Source organism: Anomaloglossus baeobatrachus (assembly GCF_048569485.1).
Source record: "Anomaloglossus baeobatrachus isolate aAnoBae1 chromosome 5 unlocalized genomic scaffold, aAnoBae1.hap1 SUPER_5_unloc_14, whole genome shotgun sequence".
NCBI lineage: Eukaryota > Metazoa > Chordata > Amphibia > Anura > Aromobatidae > Anomaloglossus > Anomaloglossus baeobatrachus.
This window is the reverse complement of record NW_027441789.1, coordinates 504754-525685: the sequence shown is the minus strand read 5'-3', so window position 1 is coordinate 525685 and position 20932 is coordinate 504754. Positions and strand designations below refer to the sequence as shown.

Below are 20932 nucleotides of genomic sequence, written 5' to 3'. Positions count from 1 at the left end.
ACACAGATCAGTGGCGCAGATATGAAGATAATCGGTGCTGGATGGAGTGAGGAACAGGTGAGTATAAACGTTTGGTTTTTTTTTTTTTTCCAATTTAAAATTTCATTAATTTTCAAAAGAATACAGTATTAGAACACACATCCATGTTGTATCAATGATGCTAATCAAAAGTCAATGCAATGCTAAGCCTTCGCGGGCTTTGTAATATTCTATGGATGGCAGAAATGGTACACAGATAATCATTTAAGGCCTTAGATAATGATAAAACAACAAGAGGAGGTTAAGGCAAGTAAAGTCATAGAATCCAGAGAAGAAGGGGTAGTTCAGAAGAGGAGGAGGAGAGATAAAAAGCAGAATGAGAGTAAGGTGAAGCGACCGGGACTGATACAATGTCTATTGAGCTAAGATTTGTTGAAAGTGTGGCGTAAGCTGTCTGAAAGATAGAAAAAAAAAAAAAAAGAAACAAACCAGAGTGCCCCCCTTCCGGAGATCAAATTAGGTCCAGAAATTTTTTACTAGATAGGAAAGATTCCCACTGGAACCACTTAGTGGCTGTCTCCACCGTTTGCCCACGTGACTGGGCCATCACCATTTCCATGCGGTGAATCACATTTACTTCAGTTACCCACTCGTCAAACGTCGGAGGGTTAGAATCTTTCCAGCGCCGAGGAATCACTGTCTTAGCGGCCTGGAGAAGGTGGCCCAAGATAGATTTCTTAAAAACCCTTTCCGCTATGCTACAGATGTACAATAAGACTGCCTCCGGGCGACTGGGGACTACGATCCCTGTGGCCTCCTGTATGGCTGCCAGTACTTTGCTCCAAAAGGCCGACAGGCTCGGACAGTGCCACCAGATGTGAGACATGGTGCCACCTTGGGCTCCACAGCGCCAGCAAGTGTCAGGTATTTCGGGGCACCATGCATGAAGAGACGCCGGAACCCTGTACCACCTGGAAAGTATTTTATAGCTGGTTTCTTGCATCCTAGTGGCAACCACGGACCTGTGGGTCAGGCGGAAACACCGCTCCCATTGATTCTTGGAGATCATTTGATTGAGCTCTGACTCCCATGCTTTACAAAAGCGAGGAGGTGACACCTCTACTGCACTCGTCATAATCCTATACACTCTTGATATTGCATGGCGCGTATCAGAGGTACCAGTGCAAAGGTCTTCAAAGGGTGTTTGGGACGGAGGGTGGGCCACGACAGTGTCTTGTGAGGTCAAGAAGTGTTTGAGTTGGGCATATTCAAAATGGAATCGTAGTCTGAAATTATGGCTCTCTGTCATCTCCCGTAGTGGGAGGAGGGACCCCCCGGGGCCACCCGGTTTAGTCTCAAAGGATTCAATTTCGTGCTTCCCAGAAAATTGTTTGATGATGCTCCCGGTAAAAACTCCGGGTTATCGGTCAGTGGCATAAGGGGCCCTCTAGGCTGGATCAGGAGATTGCGTGATGACACAGAGTGGACCGTTTTCAATGTTTGTTTAGTACTATAGGACATCTCAATCTTATGCTTGGTGAGGAGCGGCCAGGTTCAGGGCAGGGTCGGTAATGATAAGGGGCACATACTTTGTGCCAGACTAACCCAAAGCTTAGAGCCAGAGTTATGTAAAAGGTCTAGGACCCTGGCATGGGCGGCTGCCAGGTAGTACCTTCTGCAGTCAGGCAATCCCGCTCCCCCCGCACCCTTAGTCCTAGTTAAGATGCTACTCCCTATACGGACGCGCCTTCCAGACCAAACAAATCGACCGAATATACGTTGCATCTTGGCCCAATAGGTTGCCGGTACATAGACCGGGACCGTCTGTATCAAATACAACAATCTTGGCAGGGCCGTCATTCTAAGTGCACTGATCCTGCCGAACCATGAGAGAGTGCCCCTATGCCACAGAGCTAAATCCTCCTCAAGCCGTGACAGGAAGCTTTGGTAGTTTAGTTGAAAGAGCCTGGACAGGTCAGAAGGGATTTTAATGCCTAAATATCCAATACTACCATGAGGTGGCCATCTGAAAGGAAAGTTTGGTTTTATAACATTCACAGTTGATTGGGGTAAAGATATATTTAGGGCCTGTGATTTATCGAAATTGATTTTAAAATTGGACCACTTGCTAAAACGGTCTAGCACTGTCATTAAGGATGGGAGGGATGTGGTAGGGTTACACAGATATAAAAGGAGATCGTCGGCGAAGGCAGCGCACTTATGTTCCCGATTGGCGATCTTGATGCCCTGTATGTCCGGGTTCGCCCGGATGGCCGACAACAAGTGTTCCATAACTAAGACATATAATAGCGGTGACAGGGGACATCCCTGTCGGGTCCCGTTTCGAATGGAGAAGGGTCTCGACAGAGTGCCATTAATCTTAAGGTGGGCAGTCGGGGAATTATATAAAGCCATAATTTTAGACGAGAAAACCGGTCCCAGGCATATATGCTCTAGGGTCTGAGAAAGCGACTGCCAGGAAACCCTGTCAAAAGCCTTCTCAGCATCCAAAGACAGCAACATCAAGGGGAGTTTCTTAGTGTGTGCGTGTTGGATTAAATCTAGAGTTTTTATGGTGTTGTCCCTTGCCTCTCTACCAGGGACAAACCCGACCTGATCCAAGTGGATCAAGTCAGGGAGTAGGGGGCTAAGTCTATTTGCCAAAAGCTTGGCATAGATTTTTAAATCTACATTGAGAAGCGATATTGGTCTAAAACTACTACACGTCGTGGGGTCTTTTCCGGCCTTACGGAGCAGCGAGATATGAGCCGTGGTGGACTGGGACGGAAAGGGGACAGATTCTGAGATTGAATTAAAGGAAAGGAGCATAAGGGGCGCTAATTGTTCTGAAAAAGATTTATAAAATTTAGCGGGGAGCCCATCGGGACCAGGATTCTTATTGCCAGGAGTGTCGCGAATCACTGCCAATAAATCCTCCAGTAGAAACGGGCTCTCCAAGCTATTGATTACAGAGCTATCGAGACATCTAAAAGGTGAGGGCATTGAAGGGTACCCCTCACCCGAGCTAGGGGGTTCAGCAGGTATATTATATAACTTTGAATAATAGTTGTGGAAGGTGTTTGAGATGTCTGGGGTGGCGTAAAGTAATTCGTCGCGTGAGTTCTTAATGCAGGGGATGAGGGTGTGGGCTCTCTCTTCCCTCAACGCGTTTGCCAACAGTCTGCCGGGTTTATCTCCAAACTCGTAAAACCTCCCCTTTCCCACCTGCATTAGACGTTGATATGAGGAATCAAGCAATTTTTTAACCTCAAACCTAGCTCGTAGGAGGGCTTGTAAATTTGTGGCCGATAAGGCTCGCTTGTGGATGAGCTCCAGTTCAGAAACCCTATGGAGAGCTTTTACTATATCCTGGGCCTTTTCTTTCTTGATTCGGGACCCGTGCTTAATAAAAATACCTCGTAGGACACATTTCAATGCTTCCCACTTATAAGTGGGGGCTGTGTCATCTACCGAGTGGTCTTCCATGAACCTTGCAATAGAGGTTTGGATATCAGAAACACAAAGCTCATCCAGTAACAATGACTCATTCAGCCGCCACGACCCTCTAGGGGTCGAAAGAGAGGGGATCTCAATCGTGCAATAAACCGGCGCATGATCTGACCACAATATGTTATCCATTTTTGTGTGTTGGATCCAGGGGAGCGCGCTATGTTGTATTAGTATGTAATCAAGGCGACTATAGGAATCCTGGGTGTGGGAGTAGAAACTATAGTCTCTGTCCGATGGGTGCTGTATTCTCCAGGTGTCGAACAATTGAATGCGCAATAAAGCTTTTTTAATACGTTTAATGGTAGAGTATGCAATGCTAGATTTCCCCTTTGAGTTGTCTAAGGTAGGGTCTAGGGTGACATTAAGGTCACCACAGAAAATCACTGTACCCTGTATCAGGGGAATCGCGACGTCGATCAAACGGGAAATAAAACTGTCCTGTCGTTGATTTGGGGCGTATGCGTTAATTATTGTGAAGATGTGGGTCCCCACCCTCAGCGAAAGAATTATATATCTTCCAAGACTATCTGTCGTGCACTTTAGGATCTGATGTGGGAGGGATTTATGGATGGCTATTGCCACCACTTTAGAGCGGGAGTCAGGGTTGTCCGAGGACACCCACGTCTGGTAATATTTATTTTTGAGAATAGGGGCATGTCCTTGTTTGAAGTGTGTCTCCTGGAGACACGCTATCCTCACCTTCCTTTTATGGAGATGATACAATATCTGTGACCTTTTCTCCGGAACATTGAGGCCCCTGGTGTTGAAAGAAGCGATGGTTAGGTCCGCCATCTATAAAAAAAATAGGATATTAGAAATATATAAGAGAAGGGATCGAACACGATCAGCCCAGCCGCTGAAGATAGAAAGAAAAGAAGACTTAAGGAATGCAGAATGTAGCAGGTAATAAAGGAAGAGAGAGAAGAGAACAATAAGAACAACAGGCAAAAAAAGCCTAGCACAACAAACTAAATCTGAACAAACGTTCCTAGGGAACATATCCGCCTCATCTAGGCAGGACAGGGGATCCCAACCTATTTGGGGAGAAAGGATGTCAGACATAACCGAGCAGAGCTCCATATAAACTAAAAAACATTAAGGATAACCATAGACACCGGTAAAAGTGACAAATGCTTATGTAATACGGGCTATGAAAAGACTGGAATGCAACGTGTGGAAGCCCAGCAACTCAAAATACTGTAAAATACTGTAAAAAGAATAAGTCATATAGGCGTATTCAGCTATTAATTTCCTCCATATTGGTTACCGCGGACGGCCCGCCCTGCGGCCCCGTTCTCCTCTTGGAGGCAACCCCCTGCTGGACTCGAAAGGGGGAGTTGGTCTGGAAGAGGCAAGCCGTTCCCTGGGCACCCAAGGCTGGAGTAGAGTGGTTGGCCAGGCTGCAATAGAGATTGTTGGCAAATTCAGACTCTCAGTAAAAGCCGGGAGGTCCTCTGGGAACGTAGGACCATCCATCGGGAATCTTTCTGTACCGAAAGGGAAAATGGAAATCCCCACCGGAACGGTAAACCCCTCTCTTTTAGGACATCAAGAAGGGGCTTAAGAGTCGCACGTTGGGCCAGAGTGTGTCGTGAGAGATCTGGCATTATGCGGATAGTAGAGCCATTGTATGACAGATTCTGTTTCCTCCTGGCTGCTTGTAGAATGGCCTCTTTTATAGCGAAAAAATGCACTCTGCATACAATATCTCTCAGGCGGGAGTCATTTGGATCTGGAGGGCGTAGAGCCCTGTGGGCTGTATCAAGTTCAAGGGCAGCTCCCGGTGGTCTCTTTAGCAGATTGTTAAAAATGGCACGGAGAGCAGCGGGAATATCAGGAGCAGCAATAGATTCCGGGAGACCTCTAACTCGTAAATTATTCCGTCTGTTTCTATTTTCTAAGTCATCCACATGTTGTTGAAGGGCAAATAGTTGCTTGGATTGGTTTTCTACAGTCTCCTGGATAGATTGAATGGACATCTGGGAATTTGATTGTTGCTCCGCCAGGGTGTCAACCCTATGAGTAAGTGAGGAGAGATCCTGCCGCAGCTGGATAAATTCCTGTTTACACTCCGCCACTACTTGATTGGCCAATGCTGCAATGTCGTTCTTGGTGGGGATTGCTTGTAACAGTGCCCGCAGGTCTGCCAGGGATGCCGGGCGATCCTCGCCTCTCGAGGCGGCAGCGTGAGGTATAGTGGGGTATGCATAGAAAGAATCCTGCAAGGCTGGACCATATATTAGCGTTTGTGTGTTTTGGGGGTTCTTTATATCGTCCCATACTTGTGGCATAGATGCATGACAAATTGGTGGTGACCCCAGTACCCTGGGACCCCCATTCATGGGGATCAATGGGCCCCTTTCTAGGTTCCCGCCTGCGGCAGTTGGGCTCTCAGCCCAGGAGGATCCGGTGGACCACTGATCTGGGGAGGGAGGGGGCACTTCCCTCTGGGGTATCCCCCAGGACTCATTGGCAGCCATCCAAAGTTCATGGGGCCCTCCACTATTTCCAGGTCCTCCTGGGGGTCGTGTGTCTCCTGATAAGAGGCTGATGCCGCTACTCCCCCTTCTGGCTCGGGTCCCGCTCCCCAGCTCTTCCTGAGACCCCTGTACCTGGGCTTTATAGTTCAGCAGGCCACCAGTACCGGCTCCTATTCCCCTCTCACCTCTGGTCGCTGCGCCTGTGGGTGAGGACAGGGCTGCTGGTGCCTGCAGTGCAGCTTCTTCCTGCAGCACCTGTTTCTTCAGTGCTCGGGCCCGCAGCGGTGACTCATCTTCTGAGCCCGAGCACCTGTGTGCCCCGCGCCCACACGCCACACTTCCCCCAGCTCCACCAGCGCCGGCTGCAGGCAGGATGGCAGGGCTCCCCGGCTCCGTCAGAGGCGCAGCGGAGGGCAAGGTGGGTAGAGCCGCGCTCGTGGTCGGTCCGGCCTCCAGCCCTGGTCCGCCTGCTAGCGTCTCCAGGTCGCGGCCGCCATCTTGGAATGGCGCCGCTGGCGGTACCGCGTCTCCCGTTGTGGTGGATCCGCCAGCTCCCGCCGCCGCCATGGGTCTTTTGGAGGGTCTTCCCGGATCGTGGGGGGCCTCTGCTGCTTCTTGTCTCCTTTGGGACTCCAGGCTTGTCGCCCCCTCGGGCACCGGGATGGTGCTTCCTTCAAGCCCTGCAGGCCGCAGTTCCCTTCCTGGCTGTGGCAGGGTCCCAGGCTCCCTATTACGGGTGAGGTAAGCCCCAATTTTGCCCTGGGATGCAGGGGGCTGCCCTGAGGTGCTGGGCTTTTTCTTCTTTGGAGCAGATTTGCCCATTATAGATAGTACACCGGCACTATAGGGGTTTATTTAGAGGAGCTCCAGCAAGTAGCGTCCTCACTCGGCCATGTCCAGCTCCGCCCCCCCGTTTGTTTTTTTTTCTCTGTGCTATAGGATACAGACCATATACCAGGATGGTATATGAGCACGATGGGGGCATAAAGCAGGATGGGAGTATATGAGCAGGATGGATGGGGGGTATATGAACAGGATGGGTGGTATATGAACAGGATGGGAGTATATGAGCAGGATGGATGGGGGGTATATGAACAGGATGGGGGTATATGAACAGGATGAGGGTATATGAACAGGATGGGGTATATGAACAGGATGGGAGTATATGAGCAGGATGGGAGTATATGAGCAGGATGGATGGGGGAATATGAGCAGGATGGATGGGGGGTATATCAATAGGATGGGGGTATATAAACAGGTTGGGAGTATATGAACAGGATGGGAGTATATGAACAGGATGGGGATATATGAACAGGAGGGGGATATATGAACAGGATGGGAGTATATGAGCAGGATGGATGGGGGAATATGAGCAGGATGGATGGGGGGTATATCAATAGGATGGGGGTATATGAACAGGATGGGGGAATATGAGCAGGATGCTGGTATATAAGCAGGATAGGGGTATATGAGCAGGATGGGGGTATATGAGCAGGATGGGGGTTTATAGCAGGATCATATACAAGGCAGGGGGCTCATTACCAGGATGGGGTACCTTAGTAGAGAATTTGGGGACATTACCCCCATAACAGTGTCAGCAGCAGATCCTCGCCCCATAACAGTGTGTCATAACCACATTTTTTTGCTTAAAGTTTTATTTTCCTATTTTCCTCCTCTAAAACCAGGGTGCGTCTTATAGTCCGGTGCGTCTTATAGTCTGAAAAATACGGTATACCTCCTAGTAAAAAATGTCTAGGAATAAAAACAACACCTCTATGGATAAATAAGACTGTACAAAGTATATGTTAGGGCCAGGTGGATGGGCAGACCCAGGAGGTGGATCCACTGGGCTGAACACCTTACCGAAGGCAAGGTGCCCGGTAGCCGGAGCACTACGGGTAGCAGGACAGTCCGTTCAGAGGAGTGGAGTGTAGAAGTCCCTGGGACCACGGAGTCACTGAAGGTGGTCCGGGTGACGGAGCTCAGGTTCGGAGGCCGAGATGACGTCAGGCAGAGTCCGGAACCGACGGAGCGAGAAGACGGGTCACCACAGGGATTGGAGATGGTATGAACTGACGGGATGGCAGACCGTCACCGTTCGGGGTTCGGGTATCGTCAGGACCGGTTGGCGAGGCAGGAGCGGCTCTAGGAAAGAGATAGGTAAGTATACCACAAGACACAAGGAGACCTGACTCCTAGCTTAGCAAAACACGAAGAACAGGCCCCACCCACTTGGAAAGGATCTCCCTATATACCCTGTACCTGATTCTTCAATATCCTGTTGGAGGACACTGGCCCTTTAAGAGAGGGTCAATGACCGCGCGCGCGCCCTAATGCGCATGCGCGAGGCCCGGGTGCCAGAAGCCAGAGCAGGGAGCGGTGAACAGGAGGCAGGAGAGCCGGGCTGGGGCAGAGTTGCCAACGGGCGCCGGGAGCGGGGACCGGGCTGCCTGGGGACCGCAGGTGATGGGGCATGGAGGCTGTGGAGCGGGGGACGCCTGGCAGAGGAGCCGGGGAGCGAGGCAGGGGAGCCGGGGAGCGTGGCAGGGGAGTCGGGGAGCGTGGCAGGGGAGCCGGAGAGCGTGACAGGGGAGCCGGGGAGCGTGACAGTATAATAAAAGAAAAACAAATGGCATTCAAAATCTTGAAGGGTGAGAATACAGAAATAGCATTTCAAGATCATAAGGATCTCAATAGAAAACGTAAAAAAGAAATAAAGGAAGCAAAATTAGCTACTGAAACAAAAATCGACAAGGACATTAAAATAAATCCCAAAATTTGTTATAAATACATTAATGCCAAATAAGAAAACAAAGGATGGTATTGGTCCGTTAAAATATAGTAACAAGTTAATTATAGAGGACAAAGCAAAGACTGAGATATTAAACAGTCACTTCTCATCCGTGTTCACCAAGGAAAAGACTGTTTCAGGGATCATTCAACAAGTCAAAAATCAAAGTTCACCACCTGATATTAATTTAACACAAGAAGAAGTACGCCTGCGTCTGAGTAAATTAAACATTGACAAATCCGCTGGGCCAGATGGCATTCATCCACAAATATTGAGGGAACTGAGCTCAGTAATTGACAGACCACTGTATCTCATCTTCTTAGACTCGCTTGTAACAGGATTTTTTCCTCAGGATTGTTGGATTGCTGATGTGGTACCGATATTTAAGAAAGGTAAGAGGGTGGATCCAGGCAACTACCATCCAGTAATTCTGACATCAGTAGCATGCAAAGTTTTTGAGGGCATTTTAAGAGATGACATGGAAAAATATTGAAAAAAATAATATAATAACTGACAGACAGCATGGATTCATGAAAGATAAGTCATGTCTAACCAACATGTTGAGGTTCTATGAGGAGGTAAGTGCAAACCTGGATATTGGTAATGCAGCTGATGTGATTTATTTGGACTTTGTAAAGGCATCTGATACTGTACCACATAATAGCCTTATACTAAAGCTCCAGTAATAGGGACTAGGGGAAACTATATGCACATGGGTAAGGAATTGGCTAAAAGATAGGAAACAAAGAGTAGTCTTAAATGGTATATTCTCTAAATGGGCTATAATTAGCAGTGGGGTACCGCAGGGATCTGTGCTAGGACCAATCCTTTTTAATCTCTTTATTAATGACCTTGTGGATGGGATTGATAGTAAAGTGTCAGTCTTTGCTGATGACATCAAACTATGTATGATATTAAAAACTGCCCTTGATAGTAAAATGTTACAAAACGATATGGATAAGATGTCAGAATGTGCAGATACTTGGCAAATGAGATTTAATGTTGATAAATGTAAAGTAATGCACCTAGGACAGAGTAATCCTGTAGCTGCATATACTTTTAATGGAAGTAATCTTGGGCTAAAGAACAGAAGGACTTGGGTATTCTGATTACAAATAAGCTGAGCAGCAGTACTCAATGTCAAGCAGCAGCTGCTAAAGTAAACAAGATTTTAGGGTGTATAAAAAGAGATATTAGATCCCGTGATCCCAATGTATTGTTACCCCTCTATAAATCACTTGTAAGGCCACATCTGGAATATGGGATCTAGTTTTGGGCTCCACATTTTAAGAAGGACATACAGAAGTAAAGGCTACTTTACACACTGCGATATCGGTCCCGATATCGCTAGTGTGCGTACCCGCCCCCATCTGTTGCGCGACACGGGCATATCGCTGCCCGTGCCGCACAACATCGCCCAGAGCCGTCACACATACTTACATGTCCGACGACGTCGCTGTGACCGGCGAACCGCCTCCTTTCTAAGGGGGCGGTCCGTGCGGCGTCACAGCGACGTCACTGAACCGCCGCCCAATCGCAGCGGAGGGGCGGAGATGAGCGGGACGTAACATCCCGCCCACCTCCTTCCTTCCGCATAGCGGCCGGGAGGCAGGTAGGGAGACGTTCCTCGCTCCTGCGGCGTCACACGCAGCGATGTGTGATGCCGCAGGAACGAGGAACAACCTCGTTACTGCTGAAGTAACGATAATTGGGAATGGACCCCCGTGTCGCCGATTAGCGATTTTTCACTGTTTTGCAACGATGCAAAATCGCTAATCGATGTCACACGCAACGGCATCGCTAATGCGGCCGGATGTGCGTCACGAATTCCGTGACCCCAACGACTCCGCATTAGCGATGTCGTAGCGTGTAAAGCCCGCTTTAGAGTCAGTTTAAAGGCGGGCAAGTAGACTACTACAAGGAATGGAAGGCCTCCGATATGATGAGAGGCTGAAAAAGTTAGATATGTTTAGCTTAGTAAAATGACGTCTCAGAGGAGATCTCATTTATATGTATAAATACATGTGTGGTCAATATAAAGGACTGGCGCATGACTTATTTCTTCCAAAGATAATACTAAGGACCAGGGGGCACTCACTGCGAGTGGAAGAAAAGCGATTCCGGCAGCTAAATAGGAAAGGGTTCTTTACAGTTAAATCAGTCAGACTGTGGAATGCCCTACCACAAGAGGTAGTAATGGCACATACTAACAGCTTTTAAAAAAAGAGTTGGATTTCCTCAGTACACAACATTGTCGGTTATAAATGACTTAATATCAAAATGTAAAATTGGTGGAGGAAAGTTGAACTAGATGGACCAAGGTCTTTTTTCAACCTATGCAACTATCTAACATGACCTCTGTGCAAAGAGAGAGGAGCTCACAGCAGAGCAGGTAAGTAGTTGGTATCAACCTACATGTATCTATGTAGCGTAATAGTTACTAAAAAGATGGATAAACCCCTTAATCTGTCCATCTTCTCCGCACCTGTTATTTGATTCTTGCTTATGATGGAATCTAATTATAGTGAATGACACTCGGCTCCACACTCGAGTCTGATATATGAGAAAATATACAACAGTGTGAGCACGCTCTAAGGGAAAGGCCTTGAAAAACGTCTACGGAGACGCCCCAAATCTATAACACAGAGAGTGCAGGACCCCTGGGACTGAGCGCAGGCCAGAGAAATGGGGCTGTAAGGCCAAAAACAAAATAATATGAGGGTTGAATGAAAAGTAATATCTCCACCTTCATAACTCCTCTCAGATGGCAGCGCTGGTATGGGGCAGGTACTGGACTGTTCAGTAGACTCTCCTCTACAGCTCCAGTTGACAGGAAACCTTATCAATGAACGGTTGTGTTATTACAGTGTAAAGAATGAACCCTGTGCAGACGGTCGGTCAATGTGATTTAGACAACGTGCGGTCATTGAATTCTTGACAGCAGCAGGTGTCACCCCAAAGGAGATCCATCAGAGAATACAAGCGGTGTATGGTGATTGTGCTGATGTGCACTGTGCGTCGTTGGGCCAGTAGTAAGATTAAAGATGGTGAGGCGGGAACATCTAACTTGTGTGACAAAGAAAGAGTTGGACGTCCTGTGACAGCAACCACGGAGTTACACATGGAAAACGTAGACTCAGGATGATGGTCATATCACTCAGAGAGAAATTGTAAGCACAATCGGCATTTCACAGGAACGTGTAGTCACATTATTGCTCTGCTTGGTTATGGGAAGATCTGTGCACGATGGCTGCCCCGGATGCTGACGTCTGACATGAAAGCCACAGACGAGAATGAAGGTGACGCCTTTCTGCATTCAATTGTGACAGGAGATGAAGCTTGTGTACTGCACTACGGACTGGAGCCGAAACGTCAGTCCATGGATTATCAGCACAAAGGCTCGCCCCAGAAAAAGACATTCAAGACCCCGTCCTCAGCCGGGAAATCCTGGCCTCAGTGTTTGGGGCGCAGATGACGTTATCCATGGGGATTTCCTACAACGTGGAGAACAATCACTTCAGAGCGTTACATCACAACGCTGCCAACTGTGAAACAGCGAATAACATACACTGAGGAGCTGACCATGTGACCCCTGACTCCTCCCCTCCATGTGACATCATCACAGGTCCTGGAAGCACAGAGCAGCCATATATCTAGTGTGCGGCTCTGCAGGTGGAGGTGTGTGGAGATTCCCCATTACTGGGGCAGGCGGCATTAACCCCTTCAGCTCTGAGACTATTTGGGGCGGGGGAGGTTCCTCTCGTCTCCTCAGATATAATGGCGGCGGCTCTATCTGTCTCGGTCACATACGTTCTGCTGATATTCTGGCCTCTGTACTGGGAAATGTCGTCTCCATCTTGTTCTATTCTCAGGGTTTTCCCTATAGTGAAGGAGATTTCTTGTATCTCCAGTAATTGTATTATTACAGCGGATTCTTTATGATGTTCCATCGTCATCTTCTCCCCATTCAGGTCCCTACAATATCGGATCCTCTCAGTGGAGATCTTCTATAGAAGAGAATTCTCCTGATTGCCCCGTGAAGGATGGATATGGACAGGGACAAGATGGCGGAGAGGATATTACACCTCACCCTAGAGATCCTCTTCCGGCTTACTGGAGAGGTGAGAGATTCTGATGACGTCACATTACATCATTCTTATCTATGGGAATAACAGATGGACAGAACTGGAGAGGTGAGGACTCTGGAAATGTCTGGAGTGAGATTTATTACTGTGTCTCTCCATAACCAGGATTACACAGTAGTGAAGAAGACCTCTAGTGAGCGCTGTCAGGCCCCTGTGTCTGAGGGATGGGGAAGACCCCTGAGCCCAATCACGGGGCCTCCACCTCACCCCCCGATACATGAGGACATCAATGACCAGAAGATCCTGGAACTCACCTACAAGATGATTGAGCTGCTGACTGGAGAGGTGACACTGCTGGGAATGCTGGGACATTATACAGTAACGCTATGAAGGGATCGGGGGTGACGGTATCATTGTATGTGTCAGGTTCCTATAAGGTGTCAGGACGTCACCGTCTATTTCTCCATGGAGGAGTGGGAGTATTTAGAAGGACACAAAGATCTGTACAAGGACGTCATGATGGAGGTTCCCCAGCCCCTCACATCACCAGGTAATAGACAGGACTAAATACACACGGCCTATAATTATCTGTATGTAAGGAATGAATTCAGTCCCTGTATGTGTCTCCTCCAGGTCTATCCAGTAAGAGAACAACACCAGAGAGATGTCCCCGTCCTCTTCTCCCACAGGACTGTAAACAAGAAGATCCCGATGTTCCTCAGGATCATCAGGTAGATGGAGAGAAGGTGCCATGAAATCCCCCTATGATGTGTAGACGGCTGTGAAGGTCTAGTGCTCAGTCTTGTTTTATCCTCCAGTATTATATGTGTTATACTTGTGTAATGAGAGCGGTGGAGATGGCAGGATTAGGGCTGATCATAGATGGAACTTCTCCATCTGTCTGTGACTTTTACAATATTTGTTTCAGGGGGAAGATCTGCCCCATATTAATACTACAGAGACATATGTGAGGGGTGATGAGCGGAGTAAAGAGGAGATTCCTACAGATAACCGCCCAGGTGAGTAGTGACCACTAACTGCAGAGAAGTCACAGATTCTTCTCAGTCACCGGCTGTGGCTGCTTTATCAGGGTTGTAGTCCGGCCATATCAAATGGTCACCATTCTGCTGCTAGACAACCACATGCTCCTCCACCCAACACTGTCCCCATTATTTTGGGCATTGGACGCCTTTCTGTTGGAGTGAGATCTGTATCAGCCAGCTCTTAAGCTGGGTTTACACACTGCAACATCTCAAACGACATCGCTGTAACGTCACCGGTTTTGTGACGCAATAGCGATGTTGTTTGCGATGTTGCAGTGTGTGAATCCTATCAGCGACCCGGCCCCTGCTGTGAAGTTGTAATCGTTACAAATCGTTCAGGACCATTCCTAGGTCCTTTGTTTCCCGCTGTGCAGCATGAAGTTTCAGTGTGTGAAGCCTTTTCAGCGACTTTGTTAGCAACTTCCCTTTCAAAAGGCTGCTTATCAACGTCCCCAACAACCAGCTAGGTCGCTCTGCAGGTCCGGATCGCTGTTGAGTTGTTGGCCAGGTTTGCCTGTTTGAACGCTCACCAGAGACTTAGCAGAGACTTAGGGAGGTCGCTATTGCGTCACCAAACCGGTGACGTTACAGCGATGTCCTTTGCGATGTTGCAGCGTGTAAACCCAGCTTTACAGGTAGGATCCACCTTATCCCCTGAAAATAGAAGATGTTGACCCTTAGCTGCCGAGATCTCTAATCTGTAAAACCAAATGACAGCGTACTTACAATATGCCGTCAACTAAGAAAATCATGGGAAGAAGAATCTAATCTGCGAAGGGTAATGATGGTGATTAGTGATGGTAATGATTAGTTTGGTGCCGTGTTCTCCAGGTGAATAAAGATTGATTGCTCTCAGTGGGAGAAACAAAATAATAATCTTGTAGTTGATGAAGAGACCTCAGTAGTCTGGAAAGCTTGCTTTATAACATCATTTATTATATTCTTGTTCACCATTAAAAGGTATCATAACTACAAGATTCACTGGCGGACATACCACGATGCACAGAAGCCCTGAGCGGGAGGGGGCCCCGAGGGCCTGAAAACACATGGGAATTTCCTTTGTTGTCAGTGGCAGCTTCAATACTAACAAGAAAAACAGGGGCCCAAATCAGCTGAATGCATATGATTATCTTGAGCTGACATGGGCCCCTTCCCTCCCCTGTTAGAGGCCTGCAGGACGGAGGATTCATCACCTCTGCAAAAGCTGCCGGCCGAGTAGAGGATGTCTGTGTCTTAGGCCCCTTTCACACGTCAGTGATTCTGGGACGTTTGTGCTTTTTTTTAAACGTACCAGAATCACTGACATACGCAGACCCATTATAATGAATGGGTCTGCTCACACGTCAGTGATTTGTCACTGCACGTGTCTCCGTGCGGCGTACCCGCGTGTGCGTGATTGCTGCACGGAGACATGTCCATTTTTTTATGGCATCACTGATGTCCCACGGACCACGCAGTGGTGTGGTCCGTGAAACACGTGCCAGAAAAAAACGTACTTTTAAAATAAAAAACATTTTAACTCACCCGGCTCCAGCGATGTCCTCTGCAGCCCGTTCTCCCTGCTCCTTCTGTGCCGGCTGATTACTGTCGCGCATATTCATTATGCGCGACACAGCCGACCCGGAAGCAGCTCCTGCAGGGGTCACCGCCGGCCGGATGCTGCGTCGCGGGAGGATTCAGCACCATGGACAGCGGGAGCGGGCGCAGGTGAGTGAATCTCTAAGTGCAATCACGGGCCACGGAGAACGGAGCCCGGATTGCACTTAGACAACCTACGTGTGCCGTGATTTTCGGCACATGCAGGGACATGTGCGTGTTTTACACGCCAGTGAAAAACGTCTGTGTTTTTCACTGACGTGTGAAACGGGCCTTAGAGCTACAAAGGTGTCTCCAACCACCAGCTACATCTGCAGCAGAGCAGATAGGCCGCGATATAACAGACAAGGCCCCTGCCTCCCCTCATGGCTGAGTTGCCCCCCCCGTCCTGCACTGAAATTATTTCAAGAGAAAACGGCATTCGAGCACCAGGAGGAGGGGAGGCTGCCCCACAAGAGAAGATGGAAGTGCAGGCTCCAGAGTGAAGAACCTGCTGTGCTTGGTACCATGTGCAATCATTTACAGAGAGGGTGAGTCCAACTGTAATGTGTTGCTATCTATCTATCTATCTGGTCATCAGAGATACGGGAGAGCAGTGATGTCACTGAGAAGAGAAGCAGAACAGTGCTGGACACCGGAGATACGGGAGAGCAGTGATGTCACTGAGAAAAGGAGCAAAACAGCGCTGGACATCAGTGAGAGCAGTGGTAGGTGAGTATATTATCATACTACGTGCATAAACACACATTCCATCAGTAAACAAGTTAGTGATGGCTTCTTTAATGATGTCTATGGTGTGGCTGTTCTTTCTTGTATTTCCTCTGTTTCTCTGGTGTACCCACCTGTCATATAGAGCGCTGCTTAAAAGGATCCAGCCAGCGGATACATGTCACCCATGGATCGAGCAGCGTGTATCAGACATCACATCTATACGACGATTAGTATTATAGTATTAGTTGCGGCTTAGTCCCAGACATCTATGAAAGTGTTTTCTCCTCTGAATCTCCGCAGCACTTTAGGGTCACATATACCTGGCTGTGATCATACAACCACTGCCTGGTACAGGCTGTCCACCGCTCATGGGTCTCAGCTGTCAGGGTCACACACAACTGGCTGTGATCATACAGCCACTGCCTGGTGCAGGCTGCCCATGGCTAATGGGTCTCAGCTGTCAGGGTCACATATACCTGGCTGTGATCATACAGCCACTGTCTGGTACAGGTTGCCACGGCTCATGGGTCTCAGCTGTCAGGGTCACACACCCCTGGCTGTGATCGTACAGCCACTGCCTAGTACAGGCTGTCACGGCTCATGGGTCTCAGTTTTCGGGTTCCGTATAAAGGAGTTGTGTGAAATAATACATGTACTGTAAAGACATTGTCTGGCAAAAGGATCTAATAGGGGTTCAATTTTGTAAAACTAACAAAATAAATTATTCACACCTGCAGTCACCCTCCTGGATCCAGCGCAGGCCGTCCTGTGGTCTGTGCCAGCATTAATTATGTCACCGTTCTACCAGACACAAGACTGCTGCAGTTTGTGATAGGCTGCAGCGGTCAGGTAACATGATCTGCAGGTATCACAAGCTGCAGCGATCCTGTGTCTTGTAGAACGGTGAGATAATGCTGGCACAGAGCACAGGACGACCTGCGCTGGATCCAGGAGGGTGACAGCAGGGGAACGCAATTTGTTTTGTTATTTTTACAGAATCTGGTCTCCAGGTAATGACCTTTGTCTGGACAATCCCTTTAATAAACTATCAATCCTCATCTTTGTTGCACCTGACAGCTCTAGTGTTAAATTCCATGATGCTTCTGTTTACAATGGCTGCAGACATCACAGCCCAGGTGCCTCATGTGACCGCTGCAGACAATCATTGGCTTCAGACTCTTGAGCCATATACCACTGACAAGCTGCAAACCACACACAGTATACAGCTGTGCCATCTCCAGCAAATGTAACTAGATGCATTGGAGACAGCGCTAAAGCTGCAGCAGATAGAAGAGTGGCAGGACTGGTCTGTGTTATATTCAGATAGTAAATATGGAGCTTATTTATTGTTTTGTATAATAGCAAAATACCAAATGTATAACTCCTCAGAAGATATAGTCAAAAATAGCAATGAGGGGTTTCTTACTCATCTCAAAAAGAGACACAAAATAAAACTTAACATTTATTAAGAAATCAATAAGAAGTGAACAGGGTCACTAATAAAACGTGAATATTAAAAGAGTACACACATATGATACCTGGTCACCAAGCTCAAACGGACCAGTACCAATGTGTGAGGCACACAAAACACACCCATACGTGCAAAGACCATAAGCAATGGCTGCGCACAACCCAAAGCAAAACCTATCGAGGAACCGCCTCCAACAGGTGGGCTATGGGAAAATACAATGGGAAGGTGAAAGACCTAAAGCAGTTTTTGTGGCCTAGGAAGCCATCTTTACCATAAATGGATCCTGCCAAAAAAGAAAGGTCTCACCAAATCAGACGGGCTCATCAATGCACCAAAACCTGGGACTTCATGACTCCACACGTATCATGTAACGTCCTTCCTTGGTTTTATTTCAGATGCAGAGGAAATTAAAATGATACAGCATGAATTGAAGTATAAAATAAAGGAGGCCCAGGAAGTCTTCAGAATGAAACTTGAAAATAAACTGTCCCACAATAATTCCAGGGAGGTTTGGTCAGGAATGAAATTACTGACTGGGCTTAATGTCTGTGCATGGGGGAGGAAAACTGGACAAGGCTAATGAGATGAATGAGTATTTCAATAGATTTAGCAATACATGTGTAACACCAACTGACAGAGGATGTGATTCTGGTGCAAATTCTGCAACATTGATATTGGAGGATGAGCAGACTAATTTCAGAGTCTCTGAAAATGATGTGAGGAGGCAGTTTAAGTCACTTAACATTGGTAAAGCTGCAGGGCCAGATGGACTCAGTCCACGTGTCCTTAAAGTGTGTGCAGACCAGCTGTGTACGGTCTTTACACACCTATTTAATGGAAGTCTACAAACACAGAGGGTACCAATGTTATGGAAAACTTCCTGTCTGGTTCCGGTACCCAAGACTACTCCTGCAACCCTAAATGACTATCATCCTGTAGCCTTAACATCTCATGCTATGAAGGCCTTGGTGGAAAGATTAGTGCTTGCTCACTTGAGTCCCAGGGTGAGGGCTTTTATTGCCCCCTACAGTTTGCTTACCGACATAGATTGGGGGTGGACGATGCTATTCTTTCTCTGTTACATACTGTACATTCATTTTTGGAGAATGACGGAACCACTGTGCGAGCGATGTTCTTCGATTTCTCGAGTGCATTTAATACCCTGCAGCCTCTTTTACTACACAAAAAGATGACTGATATGAAGGTGGAGGAGGGGATGAGAAATTGGATAACTGACTACCTATCAGACCGGCCACAGTTTGTACAGATGGGAGCAGTTGTGTCTAGCAGATTATTGAGCAGTGTAGGTGCCCCTCAGGGAACGCTGCTAGCGCCCTTTCTATTCACACTGTATACATCAGACTTTCAGTATAAATCTGATTTTTGTCACCTTCAAAAATTCTCGGATGACTCCGTGGTTGTTGGATGTATTAGGGGGGACCAGGGTGATAAGGAATATAGAAGGGTGGTGTCAAATTTTGTGGATTGGTGCCATGGTAACTATCTACAACTAAATGTTAAGAAAACTAAGGAGTTGGTGGCCAACTATAGCAGGAGAAAGATGGAATGTTTACCGATCACTATTGCTGGTCAGGAGGTGGAGCAGGTGGAGAGTTACAAATATTTGGGGATCCACCTGGATAGCAAACTGGACTGGAGATGCCACTCAGAGATGGTCTACAAGAAGGGGATGAGCAGACTGTATTTCCTAAGGAAACTGAGGTCTTTTAATGTGTGCAGCAAAATGCTAGAAATGTTCTACCAGTCTGTAGTGGCGAGTGCCATCTTTTTTGCACTCATATGCTGGGGTAGTAGTGTGCGGGTCTCTGATGCTAATAAGCTGAATAAGCCTATCAAGAAGGCAAGCTCCGCTGTTGGCTGCAATCTGGACTCTTTTGCGGAGGTAGTGGAGAGAAGAACTCTGAAAAAGTGTATGGCGATTATGATTAATAATGCACATCCATTATATGAGCTATTCATGAGACAGAAGAGCACCTTCAGTAACCGGCTAATCCTTCTGAGGTGTAAGAAGGAAAAATATAGGAAATCATTTGTGCCAACTGCTATGGGAATGTACAACAATAACATTAGTGTTAAATCATCAAGGTGAATGTCTACTTTATTTCTTCTACTTTCAGTTCACCCGCTGTGTATGTCCTAATCTAATGTATAATGTTCTTCTGTCAACTCTACTGTCTTGTCAATTATGTAATTCATGTTATTATTTAAGTTGTGCTGCTGTGATACTATAATTTCCCACGGGATCAATAAAGTGTATTGTATCGTATCGTAAATGCTTCCGACGCGTTTCAATAACTCTTCAGGGAAGTCATCATCAATATCAAATATTTCGCATTCTGTCAGTGCACCTGAATGCTACTGACCATAGTATATAGATGCCCTTGATGGACGCATGTGTCCTCAACACCATGACAAATTCAAATGTGCCGCATCTGAAATAAAACCAAGGAAGGACGTTACATGATACGTGTGGAGTCATGAAGTCCCAGGTTTTGGTGCATTGATGAGCCCGTCTGATTTGGTAAGACCTTTCATTTTCGGCAGGATCCATTTATGGTAAAGATGGCTTCCTAGGCCACAAAAACTGCTTTAGGTCTTTCACCTTCCCATTGTATTTCCCATAGCCCACCTGTTGGAGGCGGTTCCTTGATAGGTTTTGTTTTGGGTTGTGCGTAGCCATTGCTTATGGTCTTTGCACGTATGGGTGTGTTTTGTGTGCCTCACACATTGGTACTGGTCCGTTTGAGCTAGGTGACCAGGTATCATATGTGTGTACTGTTCACTTCTTATTGATTTCTTAATAAATGTTAAGTTTTATTTTATGTGTCTCTTTTTGAGATTTGAGTAAGCAAGCCCTCATTGCTATTTTTGACTATTTATTGTTTAGATTTGGTAGTGGTGTCCTAAACTAGTAATAAACAGTACAGTCTATATGTTTACATTATTTTGTTACAGTATGAAGGGGGGGCCCAGAAAGATTTCTTGCATAGGGGCCCCCTGCAGTCTGTGTCCACCCCTGACAAGATTCTTATTGTTTCTCCACTGAGAGCAATGAATCCATCTTCCTAGAATCTCGGCATCTTATTGATGGATCTTCCTTCTCTCCCTTCTGATGAATGTGCTGATAGGGGCGTTTATATCCAAAGTTAGGCACCGGGTAATTGGGTCATTCCGTGTCAAGTGGACCAGTGGTCCCCACTCGACGTTCTCCGATTTTGCTGAAAATTTATAAGGATGTACATGTA

At 47.2% G+C, this 20932-nt stretch overlaps 1 protein-coding gene across 1 annotated transcript in view; it reads left to right on the top strand.

Annotated features, from left to right (window-relative positions):
- Positions 1-21: 21 nt before the first annotated feature.
- LOC142258863 (uncharacterized) overlaps positions 22-20932 on the top strand; it is a 38745-nt gene continuing 17834 nt past the window's right edge. Inside the window, 5 exon segments of the mRNA XM_075331435.1 lie at positions 22-57; positions 13011-13190; positions 13272-13395; positions 13479-13576; positions 13774-13864. Of these exon segments, the coding sequence (XP_075187550.1) occupies positions 22-57; positions 13011-13190; positions 13272-13395; positions 13479-13576; positions 13774-13864 (529 nt within the window).